The sequence below is a fragment of the Penicillium maclennaniae genome (assembly GCF_028827695.1).
Source record: "Penicillium maclennaniae strain IBT 15551 chromosome Unknown utg000004l:1.0-3007600.0:1.0-3009580.0, whole genome shotgun sequence".
NCBI classification, from domain to species: domain Eukaryota; kingdom Fungi; phylum Ascomycota; class Eurotiomycetes; order Eurotiales; family Aspergillaceae; genus Penicillium; species Penicillium maclennaniae.
The window spans coordinates 1,809,283-1,826,290 of NW_026623216.1; the positions used below are offsets into that span (position 1 = coordinate 1,809,283).

Below are 17,008 nucleotides of genomic sequence, written 5' to 3' on the forward strand. Positions count from 1 at the left end.
AAGAATAAGTCGTGTAATGAAAAAACGTTATGTCCAGGAGGTTATCGCAGAAATTAAACAGACAAGAAGCAGAAAATAGAAAGGACCCAACCCCGAGGGGGACCAGGGAAGGGTACATTATGTATTATCTAATAAAGACATAGACAAGACATGTAAGACATGTACACCCAGAAATGAAACCCAGAGCCCACGGCCATCCAACGCCTGGCCCTACGGCAGTCGCGCATACTAGCAACCGAGCGAAGCCAGGACCGTGCAGCAGATAGAACCCGACCCCGCGCAGCGACTTGACAACGCTCATGCCGCGAATCTCAACGCTCCCAATCGCAAGCTAGCTGAAAGCTGGTGCTTACAGGAGGAGAGCGACGGCACCGAAGACGGCAGCCAGACCGGCACCAGCACCAGTAGCGGCGTTGATGGCACCGGCGTTGAAAGCGGGCTGAGAGGAGGCAGCGGGGGAGCCGGAGGCAGTCACAGCAGCAGCACCGGAGGGAACGGAGGGCGCGGAGGAGCCGGTGGCACCAGCGCCGCTGGGGATCAGAGGAGTGGAAGCAGGAGCGCTGGGGACAATGGGGGTGGAGGAGGGCACCATGGTGGAAGAGCTAGGCAAGTCAGTTTACTGCAGACCGCATATCGCGAATGGACATACCAGGAGTTGCACTGAGTCACGGTCTGGGTGATCATGGGACGGGTCACAGTGAAGGGACCGTGAGTCATGGTGATGTGACCGGGGTCGAGATGCTGTAGGTGTAGCTGCCGTACGAGATGGTGGTGGCCTCGGGGCAGTAGGTGGTGTACTGAGTGACAGTCTCAGTGACGTCGGCAGCCAGGGCACCGGCGGCCAGGGCAAGAGCAACGATGGAGAAACGCATATTGAGTTTGGAAAGAAAAAAAAATAGTTCGAGGAATGTTCTTGAGTCTGAGATCGGATCGAAAACGAGTGGCTTTTGACGATAAAGAATGTAATCGGACACGAGGTACCGGGATGATCAAAAGAATGTGGATGGGGAAAGAGAAAGGAACCGGCGATGGAGTGTTTATAGGGGGAAGACCATGGTCAGAACTCAGGTACCCGTGCACTAGGGCGAAATAGGGGGCCGTGGCCCTTGCCCGGAAATTTGGTTCACTGGGCAATCAGGTCGCCTACGCCCGTGTCCCAAAGATGAGCCCAGGACGTGGTGAGAACACTGCACACCCGTTTCGTCGCATGGCCCACTCTGATCTTTTTCCTGTTCGGTGGATGCGAGGGTTGTCTGGTGCTGGGCATTTGGTCAGTTTTAGTCTAGGCCATGGTGGTCCCCGTCAATTTGAAACCAACAAAAACAAAGGCAATAGACATGTCTATAACAATCGAGTCAGACCAATATATCACGTCGACAGGGACAGGAAGATTAAGCTCCCAGGGGTTGACGTCTTGGTCTTTCGCCTGAAGGTGAAGATATAGTTTTGGCGAGGCCCGACTCGGAAACCAACCCCGGTCCCTGAGGGTTTTGTATTACGCCAGCTCATTTCCCGTCAGTGGGGCTTCAATGATGGTTTTTGGGCACTAGTCGCAAGCATTCTGATTGGATTGAGGTCCATAATGCAATGATGGGCAAGATCTGAAGAACTCGGGAAATCGGTAATAAAAGCGCTTGCAGACGTAATGCAGTGTGGGGTTCATTGAAGCATCCGGCAAGGAACAGCCAGGATCGACCAGTGAGGGGGGAAATAACAGCACCTCAAGTCTATCACTCCTGTGTTATGGTCGTAACGGGCCGTTCTATTCTGGGGAGAGAAAAACGAATAATGAGGTTGCACGTGCAGTCGACTCTATTTTAGCGGAGTGACTTGCAGGTGGTAGATCGACTGAAGGTTAACAAAGTGTTCTCGCTTGGCGCCTGAGAGGCTTTGATCCAGACGTTCTCCTCGACTAGGCCAATTGGATACTTTGAAATTCAGCTGCAGATACCCAAGTATTTCGCAAGGCTGTTTATGTGTATTGACCGGAACAGATAGAAGTTCATGGTCGGAATATATATATTGCAAGTAGCCGCCGGCTCACCTAGCAATCTCTACTTCACAAAGCATTTAATCCCCTGCTGCTTTAGAGTGCTTTAAAGCTCGCAATATCCAGACCGTGATAATCAGGATGAGAATAAGTAATAGATAAAAAGTAAACACCTAAGACTCTTCGGAACATTTCAAAACAGAAATATTTTTTTAAAAAAAAATAAACAAGATCGATCATGCAGGGGATCGAACCCTGGATCTTCGCTTTATTCCAGCGGGTGACCCGAAGAAATAGGAGAGCGACGCCTTTCCACTGGGCCACACGACCTGTTTCAACGGAGAAGAGAAATATTGACATCCCTATACCTAACATAGGCACAGCAGCGTGAGCTATGGCTTCACTCGCTTCCGCCATGTCGCATGCTTCTTCGCCCGCACTGTGAAATCTGAGCGACCAAAAGGGGTTTCAAGCTAAATTTGCTGCGAAATAGTATTCAATTGGTGTATTATGACATGCTGGAAGTGTGCATTTGACGGAGATCATCCAAATAAGAGACAGGAGAGAGCAGCCTCCCGGTTTAGAAGTGGTCCTGCTTATGCCACCCTTTTGCCATGGACACTTCCGAGGACATTCCGGCTGTGAATCTGCAATCCGATGAATCTAGCGTCTACAACCCGACCGGAGCGGGTCCTCCTAAAGCATTCAGGTCCCCCCGACCGCGGGACACTGGTAGAGTCCCAGGATCAAGAGCGACACGCGACTCAACATCAAGAGTCTAAACACAACTTGGTTCCAATCCGATTGTAACAAGATCCCCAATGGATGGTGAGTAGGCGCGGGACCTTTCAGCAGCGCCCGTCCAGTGCCAGCCCGAAGGCCGTCACCGACGAGTGCTGACACAGATTGAACGCCTTATCTTCATCTTGGATTTAGTTGTGTGAAGAAGAAAGGGGAAGCTGGCATTTGCCGAAGAAAAAGGGCCGGCCGGAGGCGGTCAGCCCGATCAGGGATAGTGTGGTTTCCCGCTTTCCGCGGGCAACGGGGAACCCGAGAACGGTTGGCAAGCTGTGTTCCGATATAAAGCGTCGACGCTTTCCTATCTTGCGAGTACATCGTGAATTTCTGTCCGCCATGTCTCTCGCTCGCTGTGGACGCCTTGCCCGGTTCTCCCTCGGGAGCGTTCGCCCTGCCGTCACACTCTCCGCTCGCCCCATCATCCCCAAAGCCCTTCTCGCGCGGGGAGTAGCGTCATCCAGTCGAGATGCTCAGCAAAAGGTAGTGTGGCATACAATGGATTACCAGATACTCAGAAATTCAATATTAACACTTACTGCAGCTTCTCTCTTCCTCCTGGAGGAGTCCGACCCTGCCGTGTTCAACATCCTTGAGAAAGTACGTCATGCTGGAACTATGCGCGGAGCAATCACTGACCCCAACTGCAGGAGAAAAACCGCCAGAAGCACTTCATCAACCTCATCCCTTCCGAGAACTTTACCTCGCAGGCCGTCCTCGATGCGCTCGGCAGTGTGATGCAAAGTACGTATCTCTCCAGCCGAAGTCTTATCAACGACGTGCTAATCACAATACAGACAAGTACTCCGAGGGATACCCCGGGGCTCGATACTATGGAGGAAATGAACATATTGATGCTTCGGAGCGTCTCTGCCAGCAGCGCGCTCTGGAGACCTTCCGTCTCAACCCCGAGGAGTGGGGTGTGAACGTGCAGCGTAAGTTGTCGACAGGTTTCTAACGGCACGCGATAGAGCACTGACCTTTCTTGTAGCTCTTTCCGGCTCGCCCGCCAACCTCATGGCCTACTCCGCTGTTCTTAATACTCACGACCGCCTTATGGGTCTGGATCTGCCCCACGGCGGCCACCTGTCCCACGGTTACCAGACCCCTACCAAGAAGATCTCCGCCATTTCAAAGTACTTCGAGACTTTGCCCTACCGCTTGGATGAGTCGACTGGTCTGATCGACTATGATGCACTGGAGAAGCAGGCTCAGCTGTACCGCCCTAAGCTGATCGTGGCCGGTACCTCCGCTTACAGCCGTCTGATTGACTACCCTCGCATGCGCGCCATCGCCGACTCTGTCGGCGCCTATCTCTTGGCCGATATGGCCCACATCTCAGGTCTCGTGGCTGCTGATGTCCTGCCTTCTCCCTTCCCTCACTCCGACATTGTGACCACCACCACTCACAAGTCCCTACGCGGCCCCCGTGGTGCTATGATCTTCTACCGCAAAGGCATTCGTCGTACAGATAAAAAGGGCAACAAGGAGATGTACGATCTCGAGAACCCCATTAATGCCTCGGTCTTCCCCGGCCACCAGGGTGGGCCCCACAATCATACCATCACCGCGCTGGCCGTGGCATTGAAGCAGGCTCAGTCCCCCTCCTTCGTGGAGTATCAGAAGACCGTTCTGCAGAACGCCACGGCTCTGGCCGAGCGATTGGGTGCATCCACCAGCAACGGTGGTCTCGGCTACAACATCGTCTCTGGCGGTACCGACAACCACCTAGTGCTGGTGGACCTGAAGAACCGTGGCGTTGACGGAGCCCGCGTTGAGCGCGTGCTGGAGCTGTGCGGTGTTGCTAGCAACAAGAACACTGTTCCCGGTGACAAGTCTGCCCTCAAGCCCGGCGGTCTTCGTCTCGGTACTCCAGCCATGACGTCTCGCGGCTTCCAGCCTGAGGACTTCCGTCGTGTGGCTGACATTGTCGACCGCGCCGTCACCCTGACCCAGAAGCTAGACAAGGCTGCGCGCGAGCAAGCGCAGGCCAAGGGCGCCAAGAACCCCGGCACCGTAAAGGCATTCAATGATTACCTGGGTGAGGGCGAGGAGATCTCAGAGATTGTTTTGCTCCGCCAAGAAGTGGAGGATTGGGTGGGCACTTTCAGCTTGCCTTGGGCTAAGGACCAGTAAACATTTTTCTTTCTCTTTATTCTAACCCTTTTTTACCCTTTCCTTTTTTCTTTGGTGGTTCTTTCAACGTCATGTACATTTCCCAGCATGATTCAACACGAAATATGATAAGACTATACACATACAAATTCGCTCTCCAATTATTGCTGTATTCGGGTAAGCGATGCGCGAAGCCAAAACTCAATCACTGACGTAGAACCGATAAACCGGTACTTGACTCCTCGATAAGCGCAGCACCCCAACAAAGATTATTTGATTCATCTATGACCCCGCATGCCTGCTTTTCTTGCTTGTGATTCATCTTAATTGCCCTCAAAGCGCAAGTGTAATAGAACCATGACAATGAAAGTCGGCCAGGTAAGACCGTTCGATCACGCCGCCGGCTCTTCATGTACTTATTTCAACAGCTCTACGTGTACCCCATCAAGTCGCTTCGAGGAACCACCGTCCCAGAGGGCACACTCACCCCCCTCGGCCTAGAATGGGATCGACGCTTCATGTTACTCAAGGTCGAATCGACCGAAGAGGGAACCGCATTGAAGAACATGCATGTCCCACACTACCCTGAGATGTCTCTCTTCCAGACCGCCATCGACCCCCCGAAGAACGAAGCAGATAACGGGAAACTGACAGTGACATACACCCCGGCGGAAGCTCCAAACAACGAAACTCGGAAGCTTGAGATCCCACTGCGCATGACTAGCCAACAAGTGAAGAGTATGAAGAGTTTCCCCATCACGATGCACCAGAGCCCGACGACGGGGTACGACATGGGACCTGAGTTCAACGAGTGGTTCAGTGCATGTTTCGGATATCCCGTGATCTTAGCCTATCTGGGGACCAACACTCGAGAGATTCTAGGAACGCTAGCGCCACGGAAGCGAAACAAAGAGTCCATCTGGACGACATGGTGGCGCGAAGTCAGCGACCCGCGCGACAACGAGGGCATCCTCATTGGACTTTTGGCTACTTATGTGATCGGTAGTTTGCTCTGGAAGGGATATGAAATTGTCCATGGCGTGACATCCGCACTCAATACGAAGACGTACCTCAATATGTTTGCTGTGGTGGGTACATTAATTGGACTGTACTGGATGAGCCTCCGTCGGCGGGAAGATAGAATTGGATTCGCCGATTGCGCACCGTTCTTGGTTATCTCCGAGACATCAGTGAACAATGTTTCAGGGCGACTACCCGAAGGCGAGGAAATGGATCGGACGAAGTTCCGGCCAAATATTGTGGTTTCGGGGGCTGAGAATGCCTTTGAGGAAGACTTTTGGACGGAGTTGGCTGTCGGGACTAAGACGAGGTTATTGTTGACGGGAAATTGTGTTCGATGTCAGAGTTTAAATGTGGATTACGGGACTGGGAAGATGGGGACTGGGGAGTCAGGGAGTGTGCTGAAGAAGTTGATGAAGGATAGAAGGGTGGATACGGGGGCCAGGTTCAGTCCTGTCTTTGGAAGGTACTCTTTTCTTGGACGGGGTACTGGGGAGAAAATTCGAGTCGGGGATGAGGTGATGGTGGTGAAGCGTGGGCAGGAGCATACGGTGACTGGTGAGTTTACCTGTCTGTTTTCTTCCTCCTTTTTTGGAAGGATCCACGGGGTTGGATGAGCTGGGAACGCTAATGGGTTGCTAGATTGGCCTGGTCTTACCAATTGAGATCCGTGTATGTACTATGACTATCAACGCCTCTAAATAGGCGACCATGGGTGATCCGAACCATCACAGTAGAACCTCGGGTGAGAGAGATTACGCTCCACCGGAACACAAGAATCATACTTTGCCAATCATAGCTGGCTGACACTGTAAGCTCGTTTAGGCGACCCGTTGTTGAGCCCAACATCCTCGTGCCCAACTTTGAATAAATGTAAATAGGAGTCAATACCGTCCGAACCATACTCGCTAGGTTCACCGGAATTACCGACTTTGGAAGCTGCAGGGACAGAACCCACCTTCAGCCCTACTCGCGTGTTCCGTCGTTGGATTGTGCCGTGACACCGCCACAGTGACATGCAGTGACATCAGAACCCAATGCACCGCCACGTCACCTGACCTTCAGTGGGATCCATGGAAAAGCGACAGCGAGTGGATTGCTTTTCTAAGAATAACTTTGTGTTTCCGAGGTGTTCCTGTCTTCGACCAGCTCCCTGAGAGTCTGCATTTCCCCTCAATTCTTCGTGGCTGGATCAGCCAAGAATTTAGAATCTTCAATCCGGGTACCCCTCTTACGCCGCTGCCTGAATCCCTCAGCTCTCACCTCGGCTCTTCTCACACACTTAGATCTGCGCTGCAGTTGTTGGCTCGTGGTTGCACCTGTGTCACGCTTCTCACCTTCTACCCTCTGATCTCGGTCAGGCGCCAGTCCCGCGACATCGACAAGGCGTCGAGCCCCGCAGCGGGAGCGCTGCAGACAAAAAGCAAGAGCGTATCAATCGCTCCAACACCAACAGCGGCCGTCAAGATGGACGAAGCCACTCTGCGCCGCAAGGACACCACGAAGGGTCCCCCGTTACGGATCCTGTCTCTTGGTAAGCGCCGGATTTCCTTGTACAGAACTATAGCTAACTAGCGCAGATGGAGGCGGTGTTCGCGGCTATTCCATGCTCATCATTCTCCAGGAACTCATGTATCGCACATACGTTGAATGCGAAGGAAAGCCACCGCGTCGCGACCAGATCCCCAAACCCTGCGACCATTTCGACCTGATTGCAGGTACCGGCACGGGCGGCCTGATCGCTCTAATGCTGGGACGTCTTCGACTCGACCTTGAAACCTGCAAAGAAGTCTACGTGCGCATGACCCGCAAAGTGTTCGAAACAGACAAGACCATTGCTGGTATTCCTTATCGGTCGACCCTTTTCAAGGCTTCCAAACTGGAAGAGGCCATCAGGGAATGTGTGCGCGAACACACGGTTTTCGAAGGAGAAGGGAATGATCAGCCGTCTGCCGACCCACGATCGTCTATCGCAAGTCTTCCCTACAGTCCCAACGCGATACCCCAGCGATCGGTGAGTCGGGGCAGCTTCAGCACTTCGGCCGCGTCACACCCTCAATACCCCGCAAGCCAAAGAGGCTCCACTTTTCTGAATGGCCTGCGCTGGGGAAACCCTGATGCGCTGCTCTATGATAACCGAGAGAATCGGACGAAGACGTAAGTTCTACCCCGTCAATTCTCGCATGCAATGCTAACATGCGACTAGTGCTGTCACTGCGCTTTACAAGGGCACACCAAAGAATGGACCGGCTGTGCTATTGCGATCCTACGACTCTCGCCGCGAACCTCCGCCGGAATTCGACTGTACTATCTGGCAGGCTGGTCGCGCCACCTCGGCTACCGGACTTGCATTCAAGCCAATTCGGATCGGACAGAGCAACTTCATAGACGAAGGCCCAGGAACGTACAACCCCTCGCCGCAGATTCTGGATGAAGCTGTTGTCAATGAGTGGCCTGGTCGTGAGGTTGGCGTGTTTGTTTCTATTGGAACTGGTCGTCGACCCCCTGGTACTAACAACCGCTCCCACGAATGGTGGGAGGATTTCTTTGGTGGTGCGGGGGGCACATTTGCGGAGGCGCGCCGACGTCTCATTACGAAGATTGAGGGCTGTGAAGACATCCACCAGCAAATGTTGATGGAAAATCTCACCAAGCGCAATGTCCCTATTGACAATTACTACCGTCTCAACGTCGAAGTTGGAGTGGGCGAGTTCGGCATGAACGAGTGGAATCGATTGGCGGATATCAGCACCAACACGCGGCGCTATCTATCCAAGCCCGAGGTGAAGAAGATGATTTTGGATGCGGGGGTCAAGTTTGCCAAGATCGAACGCATGAACAGGCGGTTGGCTGCTCACGCGGCCGCTGGTGGTGATCGGGACGATATGTCCTTCGATCTTGAGCGGGAAGAGCTCAACGTCGCTCCGATGACATCCGAATATCATGTCCCTCCTCCTTCCCACCCGGAGGCAGTCGAACTCCCTGCTGAACTTCCCGCCGAGTCTATGGAGTATTTCCGGCCTGCGCCAATGTCACCCGGCGTAACTGTGACTGCACCTTCCGGGGACGATTCACTGCCGACTCATCCCACACCTCGGGACAGTCTTCCTGTGTCGCCTACAAGACACTCCAGCGGCGAAATCAGCGGATTCCGTCCCAGCCATGAGTACTCACGACCATCTTCGCAGCAATATGGTTCTCCTCGCCAAAGTGGAGATCAGGTCATGACTTACAACGGCATGCCTCCGCCCATCCCTCCCAAGACACCGATCCCTTATCCCGCCCAGGAAGACCTTTCAGGCGTACCGATGCCTGCGCCACTATTTACTCAGCCACCAGGACTCTCCAGCGGCAAGGTCCGACCACCGTATCCAGTGGATGAACCCCCGCCGAGCGTGAATCGACAACGGAAGCCGAGCTACCACGTGAGATAAAATTTTGTCTGCTTTTTTTTTCACTTTTTGCTTTTCATTTTGTGTTTTCTCTACTGGATACCCTTCACTCATGATGGTGAACTATGAGGATCAAAGAACCGGGAACACGGTGTGATGGCGTTTTGTTTTCTTGATTTTACTTTTCTAGTCTAGGATGGCAAAGGGGACGATCATCCCTAATGGGAAATGATGTGACGATTTAACGACCTCAGGAGGTGGGCTTGTGGTGTATAGTAATGAAGAGGAGAATCTCATAGATCTGATCATCTCAGTAGGTAAGAAATCAAGAGAAAAAAAAGATTCCAAAAATAGAAAAGAAAAACCCGGGCAAGTCCAGCAAAATGTAGTGTAGAATATGGAAATAGACACCACAAGGTAACAAGTGTTGTTCGGACAAGCAGCCCCGACCTACCGTGACAACCGTATCTACGTTTTCCCCACAAGCCCAGCCTCTTTGTTTCAAACCCCCTATTCTTCTATTAATCTCCTGAACGCTCTGCTTCTTCTTTTCTTTCTTCTTTCAACGTCTTTCTCAAGTGTTTGTTTCCTGCGTCTGAACATATTTCACCTTCACTTTGTTCGAAATTCATCGCATGGTTGCCTAGCACGCTGCCACTTACGTCTCAGCGCTGATCTTTTCGCCCCCCAATCCCGCGGAATTTCCAGAACCATTCCAGAGCTCCCACGCATTAAACACTCCTCGGACCCTGCATTACACTTATACTTGGATAAATATCGTCGACTCCGATCTGTGGTTTGGGCCGCAACACACGTCAGCACATACGCGCCCGCAAACTGGCCTGAACAAGTGTCTCAGTAGTCGCCGACGTCTTCGGACGACTCCGTCCTTGCGACGCCCCCTCCCACTGCTGGCCAGTGGTCTTGATCTCCTTGTCGACACTTCAAAATGGAGAATCTACATACCTCGAGCCTCGTCGCGCGCGACTCCACCGGCCGCCCGCCCGTCTACAAAGCAGTCGGCATCTCACTCGCCGTCGCATCAGGCGTATTCATCGGCGTTTCGTTTGTGTTGAAGAAACGCGGCCTCTTGAAGGCTAACGTCAAATACAATGAAGAAGCAGGTGAGGGATACGGTTACTTGAAAAATTTCTGGTGGTGGACGGGAATGACGCTTATGATCCTTGGGGAGATCTGCAACTTCGTCGCATATGCCTTCGTCGACGCCATTCTGGTTACTCCCCTTGGCGCATTATCAGTGGTCATCACTACCATTCTGTCCGCGATTTTCCTGAAAGAACGACTCAGTTTCGTTGGGAAAGTGGGGTGTTTCTCCTGTATCATTGGATCCGTGGTGATTGCCATGAATGCGCCGACGCAGTCGTCTGTCAGTGATATCCAAGAGATGCAGAAATTCGTTATCAGCCCTGGGTTTTTGTCATATGGGGGTGTCATTCTGGTTGGGTCGGCTATTACGGCCATCTGGGTTGCACCGAAATACGGCAAGAAGAGCATGTTTGTCTATATCGGCATTTGCAGCTTAGTCGGTGGATTGAGTGTGGTTGCGACACAGGGACTTGGGTCGGCTATCCTGGCTCAGATAAATGGCGAGGAGCAGTTTAAGCACTGGTTCCTTTATGTTCTGTTTGTGTTTGTGGTTTGCACACTGCTGACGGAGATTATTTATCTCAATGTGAGTTGTTCTTTTTCATTCGACGCTTGTTTTGAGATTTTTGCTAACATTCTTGCAGAAAGCGTTGAATCTCTTCAATGCTGCGCTCGTTACTCCGACTTACTATGTCATGTTTACCAGCTCCACCATCGTCGCTTCGGCTGTATTGTTCCGGGGTTTCAAGGGCACCGCGATCGAGATTACTACGGTCATCATGGGCTTTTTGCAGATTTGCTCTGGTGTTGTTCTCTTGCAGTTGTCCAAATCTGCCAAGGATGTTCCCGATGCCGCCGTATTCAAGGGTGATTTGGATCAAATCCGTGAAGTTGCTGCGCAAGAAGAGCCTGAGTATGAGCCCAAGGCAGACTCCATTCGAGGCGCTGCATCCATCCTCCGTCGCATCTCGACTACTCGTCGGGACGCAGAGGCTGATGAGGCCCGTCGCTTTATTCATGAAAAGAATCAAGACCTCCTCAAGCCCCCTGGTGAGAATGAGATTATCGAATGGGATGGCATCCGCAGAAGGAGGACCGTTATTGGTGAAGGACCCACCATGTCTCGATCGGCCACTCCGCGCTCGCCATCGTTCAAGCAACAGCTGCCCCCCTTGGGCATGTCTCACTTCCCCGATCCTGACAATGAAGAGAAACAGCGACCTAAAACCAATCAAAGTGGACACTCTTTCCTCAGCGACCTCCGGTCGCGGACAGGAAGTGTACTTCACCCCAAGTGGCGTTCTTTGAATGAAACTGACGAGAAATACCTCAACGCGAACAATACCCCGGTGACGATGACCGAAATGACAGGTGGTGTCGTCGACACTGAATACCATGGTGCTGCTGACGAAGGTCTGGGAGCTCCTTTCCGTCCCACAGGCCGAGAGCGCAGTGACACACCCCGATCCATCCACTGGGCCGACGAGAAAGCCGATGATCGGGACTCTGAGTCTTCGATTCATGCTGCGCAACGCCAATTCTCCTTTAACACCATGTTCAATCGAATCAGGAATGGCAGTCAGCACTCACACAAGCCTCCTGCAAGTCCGCCTCGGGGTATTCTCCGCCGGTCGCATCTCTCAGGTGGTGACTTGCGCAAGTCTGCTACTGAAGAGGAGCGTCTCGGTCTGGTAAAGGGTGACTCGCGCGCTTCTCAGCAGGAAGAGACTTTCGGTGAGAAGCTGGAGCGTTGGTCAACCAGCGAGTCCGGCCTTGACGAAGTGCAGCCCATGCACCCCAGCCGTCCCAAAGCAGATTCCGTCTCGAGCATGTCCACATCCGCGTTCCCTGCATACGAGGACCACCATGCGCTATACTCCCACGCAAACGTCTCAAACCCGTACTACCTACCACCTAGCCGCCAATCTGCAGCCTCACCAGAGCCCGTCGATGAGCACGACTGGCAAAATATTGGCAACCACAACCGCACTAGGAGCAACTCCTCTCAAGCCCACGCTCGTGCCCCTCCACCCTCCTCATCCTCCTTCTCCACCCACCGCAATCCCAATCCTCTTCCTCCTCTCCCTGACGAAAGAGCATTCAGCGGTGAATTAGGCATGAGATCCACCTCAACAGCTTCATCCGACATGGGTGTCACCTCGATAACATCCACCGAAGCCCGAGACGATGACCACCACGCCCAGTCCCCGCCCATCTATCTCGCCCGACGACAGAGCGGATGGAGGCGGCATGTTTCCGATTCTCCCAATCCCGATGGTGATCACCCGGATCATAGATCCGGGAACGGTGGAGCATTCGTCTGAAAAGAGGAACATTTCCCACCTGAGCTCTCTTTCTCTCTCTCTCTCTCTCTCTCTCTCTCTCTCTCTCTCTCTCTCTCTCTCTCTCTTTTTTCAAAGCGGACAATCTTTGTCACATACAGCACTGCATTTGCCGGCGTTAGGGGTCAATTCGTTGTATATCTGTTGGCACACCTGGCCTTGAACCTTTGAAACTGTATATATAAGGAACCTATGTCATGATCGATGACGGTAATGAGCAATGAAACAATCAAGCAAAGAATTCGGATATATTTCAACATCTAAATGTATGAACAAACGGGTATCGTATCGCCGAGCCAGGCAAAAACCCTACTATTTACCCAGCATAGCGCCAATGTCAATTGTACCATGCAGAAAATCCAACGCCAATGCCGATGCCATGCAATACCCAATGCACACCGGATGCAATGCACCACCTCATAAGAAATAAAGAGAAATAAGAGAAAAACAAAGTAGACCAAAATACCACGAAGCCATTTACTTCAGCAACATCCCCAAAACACTCCTCTGCCCTTGCGGCGCAATATTCAAAACGGCAAACCTCGACTCGGAAAGCCGTTTACCCGCGTTGATACTTTGAAGAGCCCTGCCATGAGAAACCCGTTAGACATAAAAAAAAAGAAAAAGAAAAGAAGAATCGGGCGAGTAGACAGCATACCAATCAACACCCACAACTTTGATACCCTTCCATCCACCCCTTTCAATTTCCTGTTGCAGTTTCCTCGCTGATAATCCTCCGCCTGCACCAGAGGAGGTAGAACCCGGTTGGCCGATTATAATGTGAGAAACAGTCTTGCGCGCCATGAAAGTGGAGATTCGCGCGCCGTGGGAAACGAGGAGGTGTTTGAGTCTGTGATCTGAGATTTGCGGCATTGTCGAGCCGTTTACATAGACGGCTGTTCCGGCGAAGATCCTCGATTGGGGACGTGTGGGGTCAGTTGAGATTGAGGTCGAAGTAGATAATGAAGTAGAGGTTACAGGCTTCGACGGCCTATTGATGGGCGATTTGGACGGAGAAATCGGCGTAGAGCATGAGAGAACCGGTGCATATGCTAGAGCATGGCTGGTATCGACTTTCTGTTTCTTTTTCTTTCCCTCGATCTCCATAACAGTCTCGGGTGCAGGCGCTTTGCGCTTGCTAACTCCCATGAAATTTCGAATGTCCATGACGCCTAGTTTTGCGCGCTTCGCCTCCTCCTCATCAACCCATCTCCACTCTCCTTTTTGCTCCTCCGGCGATGATCCACATGTTCCATCAAAGGCCATTGAAGGCCCGCTCGAGTCATCACAGTGTCCGGTTTTGAATTGTCGCCCGAGTTTGTCGGTACGGAGGTCCCTCCATGTGATGGTTTGCTCTTTTCCGTCTGCGCGCTGGTGCCCTGTTGAAGAGGAATTCCAGGAGTCGAAGATCCTATGGTTCTGTGGGGATGGTGGTCTGGGACGGTTGAGGATTTCGGCGGGTCGGGCATTGTACGTTGCTGGTCTTTGGTGTGGTAGGTTAGGGCTTAGAGGTGAGGGGTGGTTTCTCTTTTTTTTTCTCTCTCTCTTGCGATCTTGGAAGTTGGAGTGACGTTGGGAGTGGTGGTCGTGAACCATGGTTGCGGTGTTTTGGTTTTGCTTGTTCGGGATAGGGTCGTTGCTATCACGTGGGACTTGGTATGTGCCGTTGTTACGGGTAGATCCCGTATTCGAGATCTGGACATCATAATAGGGGCGTTTGTTTTTGTGATTCATAGAGGTAGTATTTGAATCGAGGGATGGCTGTGAAGCTGCATTTTGTGGTCATGAGTTTGTTGGTTGAATCGAGTGCGGGGTGAGCCATGTTTTTATATAGCTGGGCGGAGAAGATAGAAGATGATCTTATCGACATTCCAGATGAACTATAGCCATGAACCCACACGATGGTTGGAATTCGTTCTGGTGAGATGGATCCTAATGATCAGTACTGGAACCGCAGTTAACTGAAGAAAGGCGTCAAGACTGACTCAAGCCATCTACTAACTAGAGCTCATAAGTGGTGGTAGCGTAATGATAATGTGGATGCAAGTCGCACGATTTTCAAAAGCTCACATTTCTTTCATTTATATTAAGATATAGACAAAATCACAGTCTAGCAGTTCGTTCATTCTCAATTCGTACATTAGATGCAGGCTCAGATCAGACTGATCTAAAGATGTCGGCAGTGGCACCCTCGCACGAGGCAGCCCGATCATCCTCAGATGCATCTGGCTTCCAGCTTCCAGCTTCTAGAAGCCTGCTACCTGCTTCCATCCGTGAGCGCATCTCTGCACAGATCTGTAACAGTCTCTATTTTACACTGTCCCTGGCTCGACTATGCCGGAGCTGGTACGTACCTGGCGTGCGCAGATGAATGCATTATCTCCAGCCATTAAGCTGATCAGGGATAAAAGGTACACCCAGTGTTCCCCAGCATCACCCAGCATGAACCAGCACAAGTGCAGCGCAAGCCCAGCACGAGGAGGCAGATATGACGGCACGATCAACCGGCAAGTTATTTTCCGTGGGAAAATCACGGTCGTAACCAAGGGCGCACCCGTTTCAAGCTTAATGCGCGCACTGAAACCACATCTCAGGATCGGTGAAAAGAAAATCAAGAAGGCCGCTAGAACTACAGAAGCCACGCAACTTCCATCCCTCGATCGAGGAGACAACTGTAGCGAGACAAGAACAAGCTCTCATGTCTTGAAACCAGCGGTGAGCGGGTGCAACGCATCCCCCAACGCATTCCTAGGATCTCGAATCACACTGGACAGGGGCAAGACATGCAGGCGAGTTAAGTGTCATGCTTCGAGAATGTGGCCGGTCCCCCACGCGCGAGAAGCGGTAGCTGCACATTCTTCGATCGGGCTCGGCAGGTGTCAAGAGACGGTGAGTGCAGATTGTGACGGCCGGGGATGACCCCAGAAGATCGAGGGCCGAGGCTGGAACATGACTAGGATGGGGGTTTAGAGGTACATCGCGATCGTTGTACATGCGAGCATGTGCGGAGTCCGATGGACTAGGGTGCGTCATAAGCTCCCCGGGGGCAGTGGCAGTTAGTCGAATGTCGCGCACATACTTCACCTTATCGGATTCTTTCCGGAGTTTCAGCATCGTCATTTATTTGGGGAAGATACTGTAGCTTCGGTCCTAGTGGGCCCCCGTCACAAGGGCTCGATGGCTCGTGGATTACAGAACTCGATCAGGGTTAGGAGAAATTGAAAATTGGAAGTCGGAAATTACGAGATCGGCCACAACTGAGATTATTGAAAATGGTTATCATGAAACCATGAAATACTTCCTAGGTAGCCCAAGACTACGAACCTACGAAACTACGAAACACGAACAACGAGCCACGCCAAATCAAGGCATCCACTGAGATCATCGTGCCACGTCCACACGCAAGGGGCCAACTGGCGGTGAATCCACCGTCGGCTACGTGGTGACAGCCTCGGCCAGTCATTGTCCGGTCGGATCGTCGATCGGCGGGCGCTTGCAGCTGTCCTCTCTCGCTGTTACACCGGACTGTACACTCCGTGTTCTAAGGGCGCTAACTGCTGACGGAAAGCCTAGGGAATGGTCCACGATTTGAGCGCAAGATGAACGTGCAGTCGATCTCTCACGGGACGAAATGCAATGCGAGGTTAAATCAGGTTGCACGGCCCGCCAAGTGCGCTGTCCATAGCCCCAGATGGAGCGGGACCAGAGGGCTAGGGGCGCTCTCGCTCTGGCATTCGCTCTCAATACGGAAGAGGGAAAGAGTCCTGCTTAATCTCCCCCAATCACCAATTGTACAACCCCCTCTCCTCCCCCCCGAAATCGACCGGGGACATCCCTGCACAACCCGTGATAGACCGGTGCGTTTTTTACTGTTTTCCCACGGGTTCCACGTCTGACAGCGTGATCTGGCATCAACCGTCGGAGCATCAAGCATCGAGCATCGAGCATGGCAATGCCACTTGACCTCTTTATCTTATAGAACCCGTGAAACCTGGGACACATCACTGCACGGACGACGCAGGGTAAAGTCCCTGCAAGGTACAGACGAACCCGTCGATCGGTGGTGACGGAATCGATATTTCCCTGCTGGAGGTGTTGAGTGGAGCTCGCCAAAACACCAAAGCGCGAGAACTTCGGCATTTGGTCCACTCCGTAGCCAACGAGGGTATTTGTCAATGATGAAATCACAATGGATCTTCCGGGGGCATCCCACCGATATTAGTCTCCAGAGCCCCTAAATGGAGATG

The 17,008-nt window shown here is 52.3% G+C and overlaps 6 protein-coding genes across 6 annotated transcripts; 4 read left to right on the forward strand and 2 right to left on the reverse strand.

The window, feature by feature from the left end:
- Window positions 1–349: 349 nt before the first annotated feature.
- Window positions 350–872, reverse strand: N7477_004840 (putative GPI anchored protein; the record flags this gene model as incomplete). The annotated part of the gene is made up of 3 exons (XM_056966503.1): window positions 350–602; window positions 650–672; window positions 729–872. 3 exons carry the CDS (start codon window positions 870–872, stop codon window positions 350–352), a joined length of 420 nt encoding a protein of 139 aa, XP_056823284.1.
- A 2,252-nt stretch (window positions 873–3,124) lies between these two features.
- On the forward strand, window positions 3,125–4,921 carry N7477_004841 (serine hydroxymethyltransferase; the record flags this gene model as incomplete). The annotated part of the gene is made up of 4 exons (XM_056966504.1): window positions 3,125–3,385; window positions 3,436–3,529; window positions 3,583–3,720; window positions 3,777–4,921. 4 exons carry the CDS (start codon window positions 3,125–3,127, stop codon window positions 4,919–4,921), a joined length of 1,638 nt encoding a protein of 545 aa, XP_056823285.1.
- Window positions 4,922–5,310: 389 nt separating this feature from the next.
- N7477_004842 (MOSC domain protein) lies at window positions 5,311–6,537 on the forward strand (the record flags this gene model as incomplete). Its single annotated transcript, XM_056966505.1, has 1 exon — window positions 5,311–6,537. One exon carries the CDS (start codon window positions 5,311–5,313, stop codon window positions 6,535–6,537), a length of 1,227 nt encoding a protein of 408 aa, XP_056823286.1.
- Window positions 6,538–7,387: 850 nt separating this feature from the next.
- N7477_004843 (putative Patatin-like serine hydrolase) lies at window positions 7,388–9,354 on the forward strand (the record flags this gene model as incomplete). Its single annotated transcript, XM_056966506.1, has 3 exons — window positions 7,388–7,454; window positions 7,501–8,077; window positions 8,127–9,354. 3 exons carry the CDS (start codon window positions 7,388–7,390, stop codon window positions 9,352–9,354), a joined length of 1,872 nt encoding a protein of 623 aa, XP_056823287.1.
- A 907-nt stretch (window positions 9,355–10,261) lies between these two features.
- On the forward strand, window positions 10,262–12,743 carry N7477_004844 (DUF803 domain membrane protein; the record flags this gene model as incomplete). Its single annotated transcript, XM_056966507.1, has 2 exons — window positions 10,262–11,005; window positions 11,064–12,743. The coding sequence occupies 2 exons, from the start codon at window positions 10,262–10,264 to the stop codon at window positions 12,741–12,743; spliced, it is 2,424 nt and encodes an 807-aa protein (XP_056823288.1).
- A 495-nt stretch (window positions 12,744–13,238) lies between these two features.
- Window positions 13,239–14,495, reverse strand: N7477_004845 (uncharacterized protein; the record flags this gene model as incomplete). The annotated part of the gene is made up of 2 exons (XM_056966508.1): window positions 13,239–13,347; window positions 13,420–14,495. 2 exons carry the CDS (start codon window positions 14,493–14,495, stop codon window positions 13,239–13,241), a joined length of 1,185 nt encoding a protein of 394 aa, XP_056823289.1.
- Window positions 14,496–17,008: the final 2,513 nt, after the last annotated feature.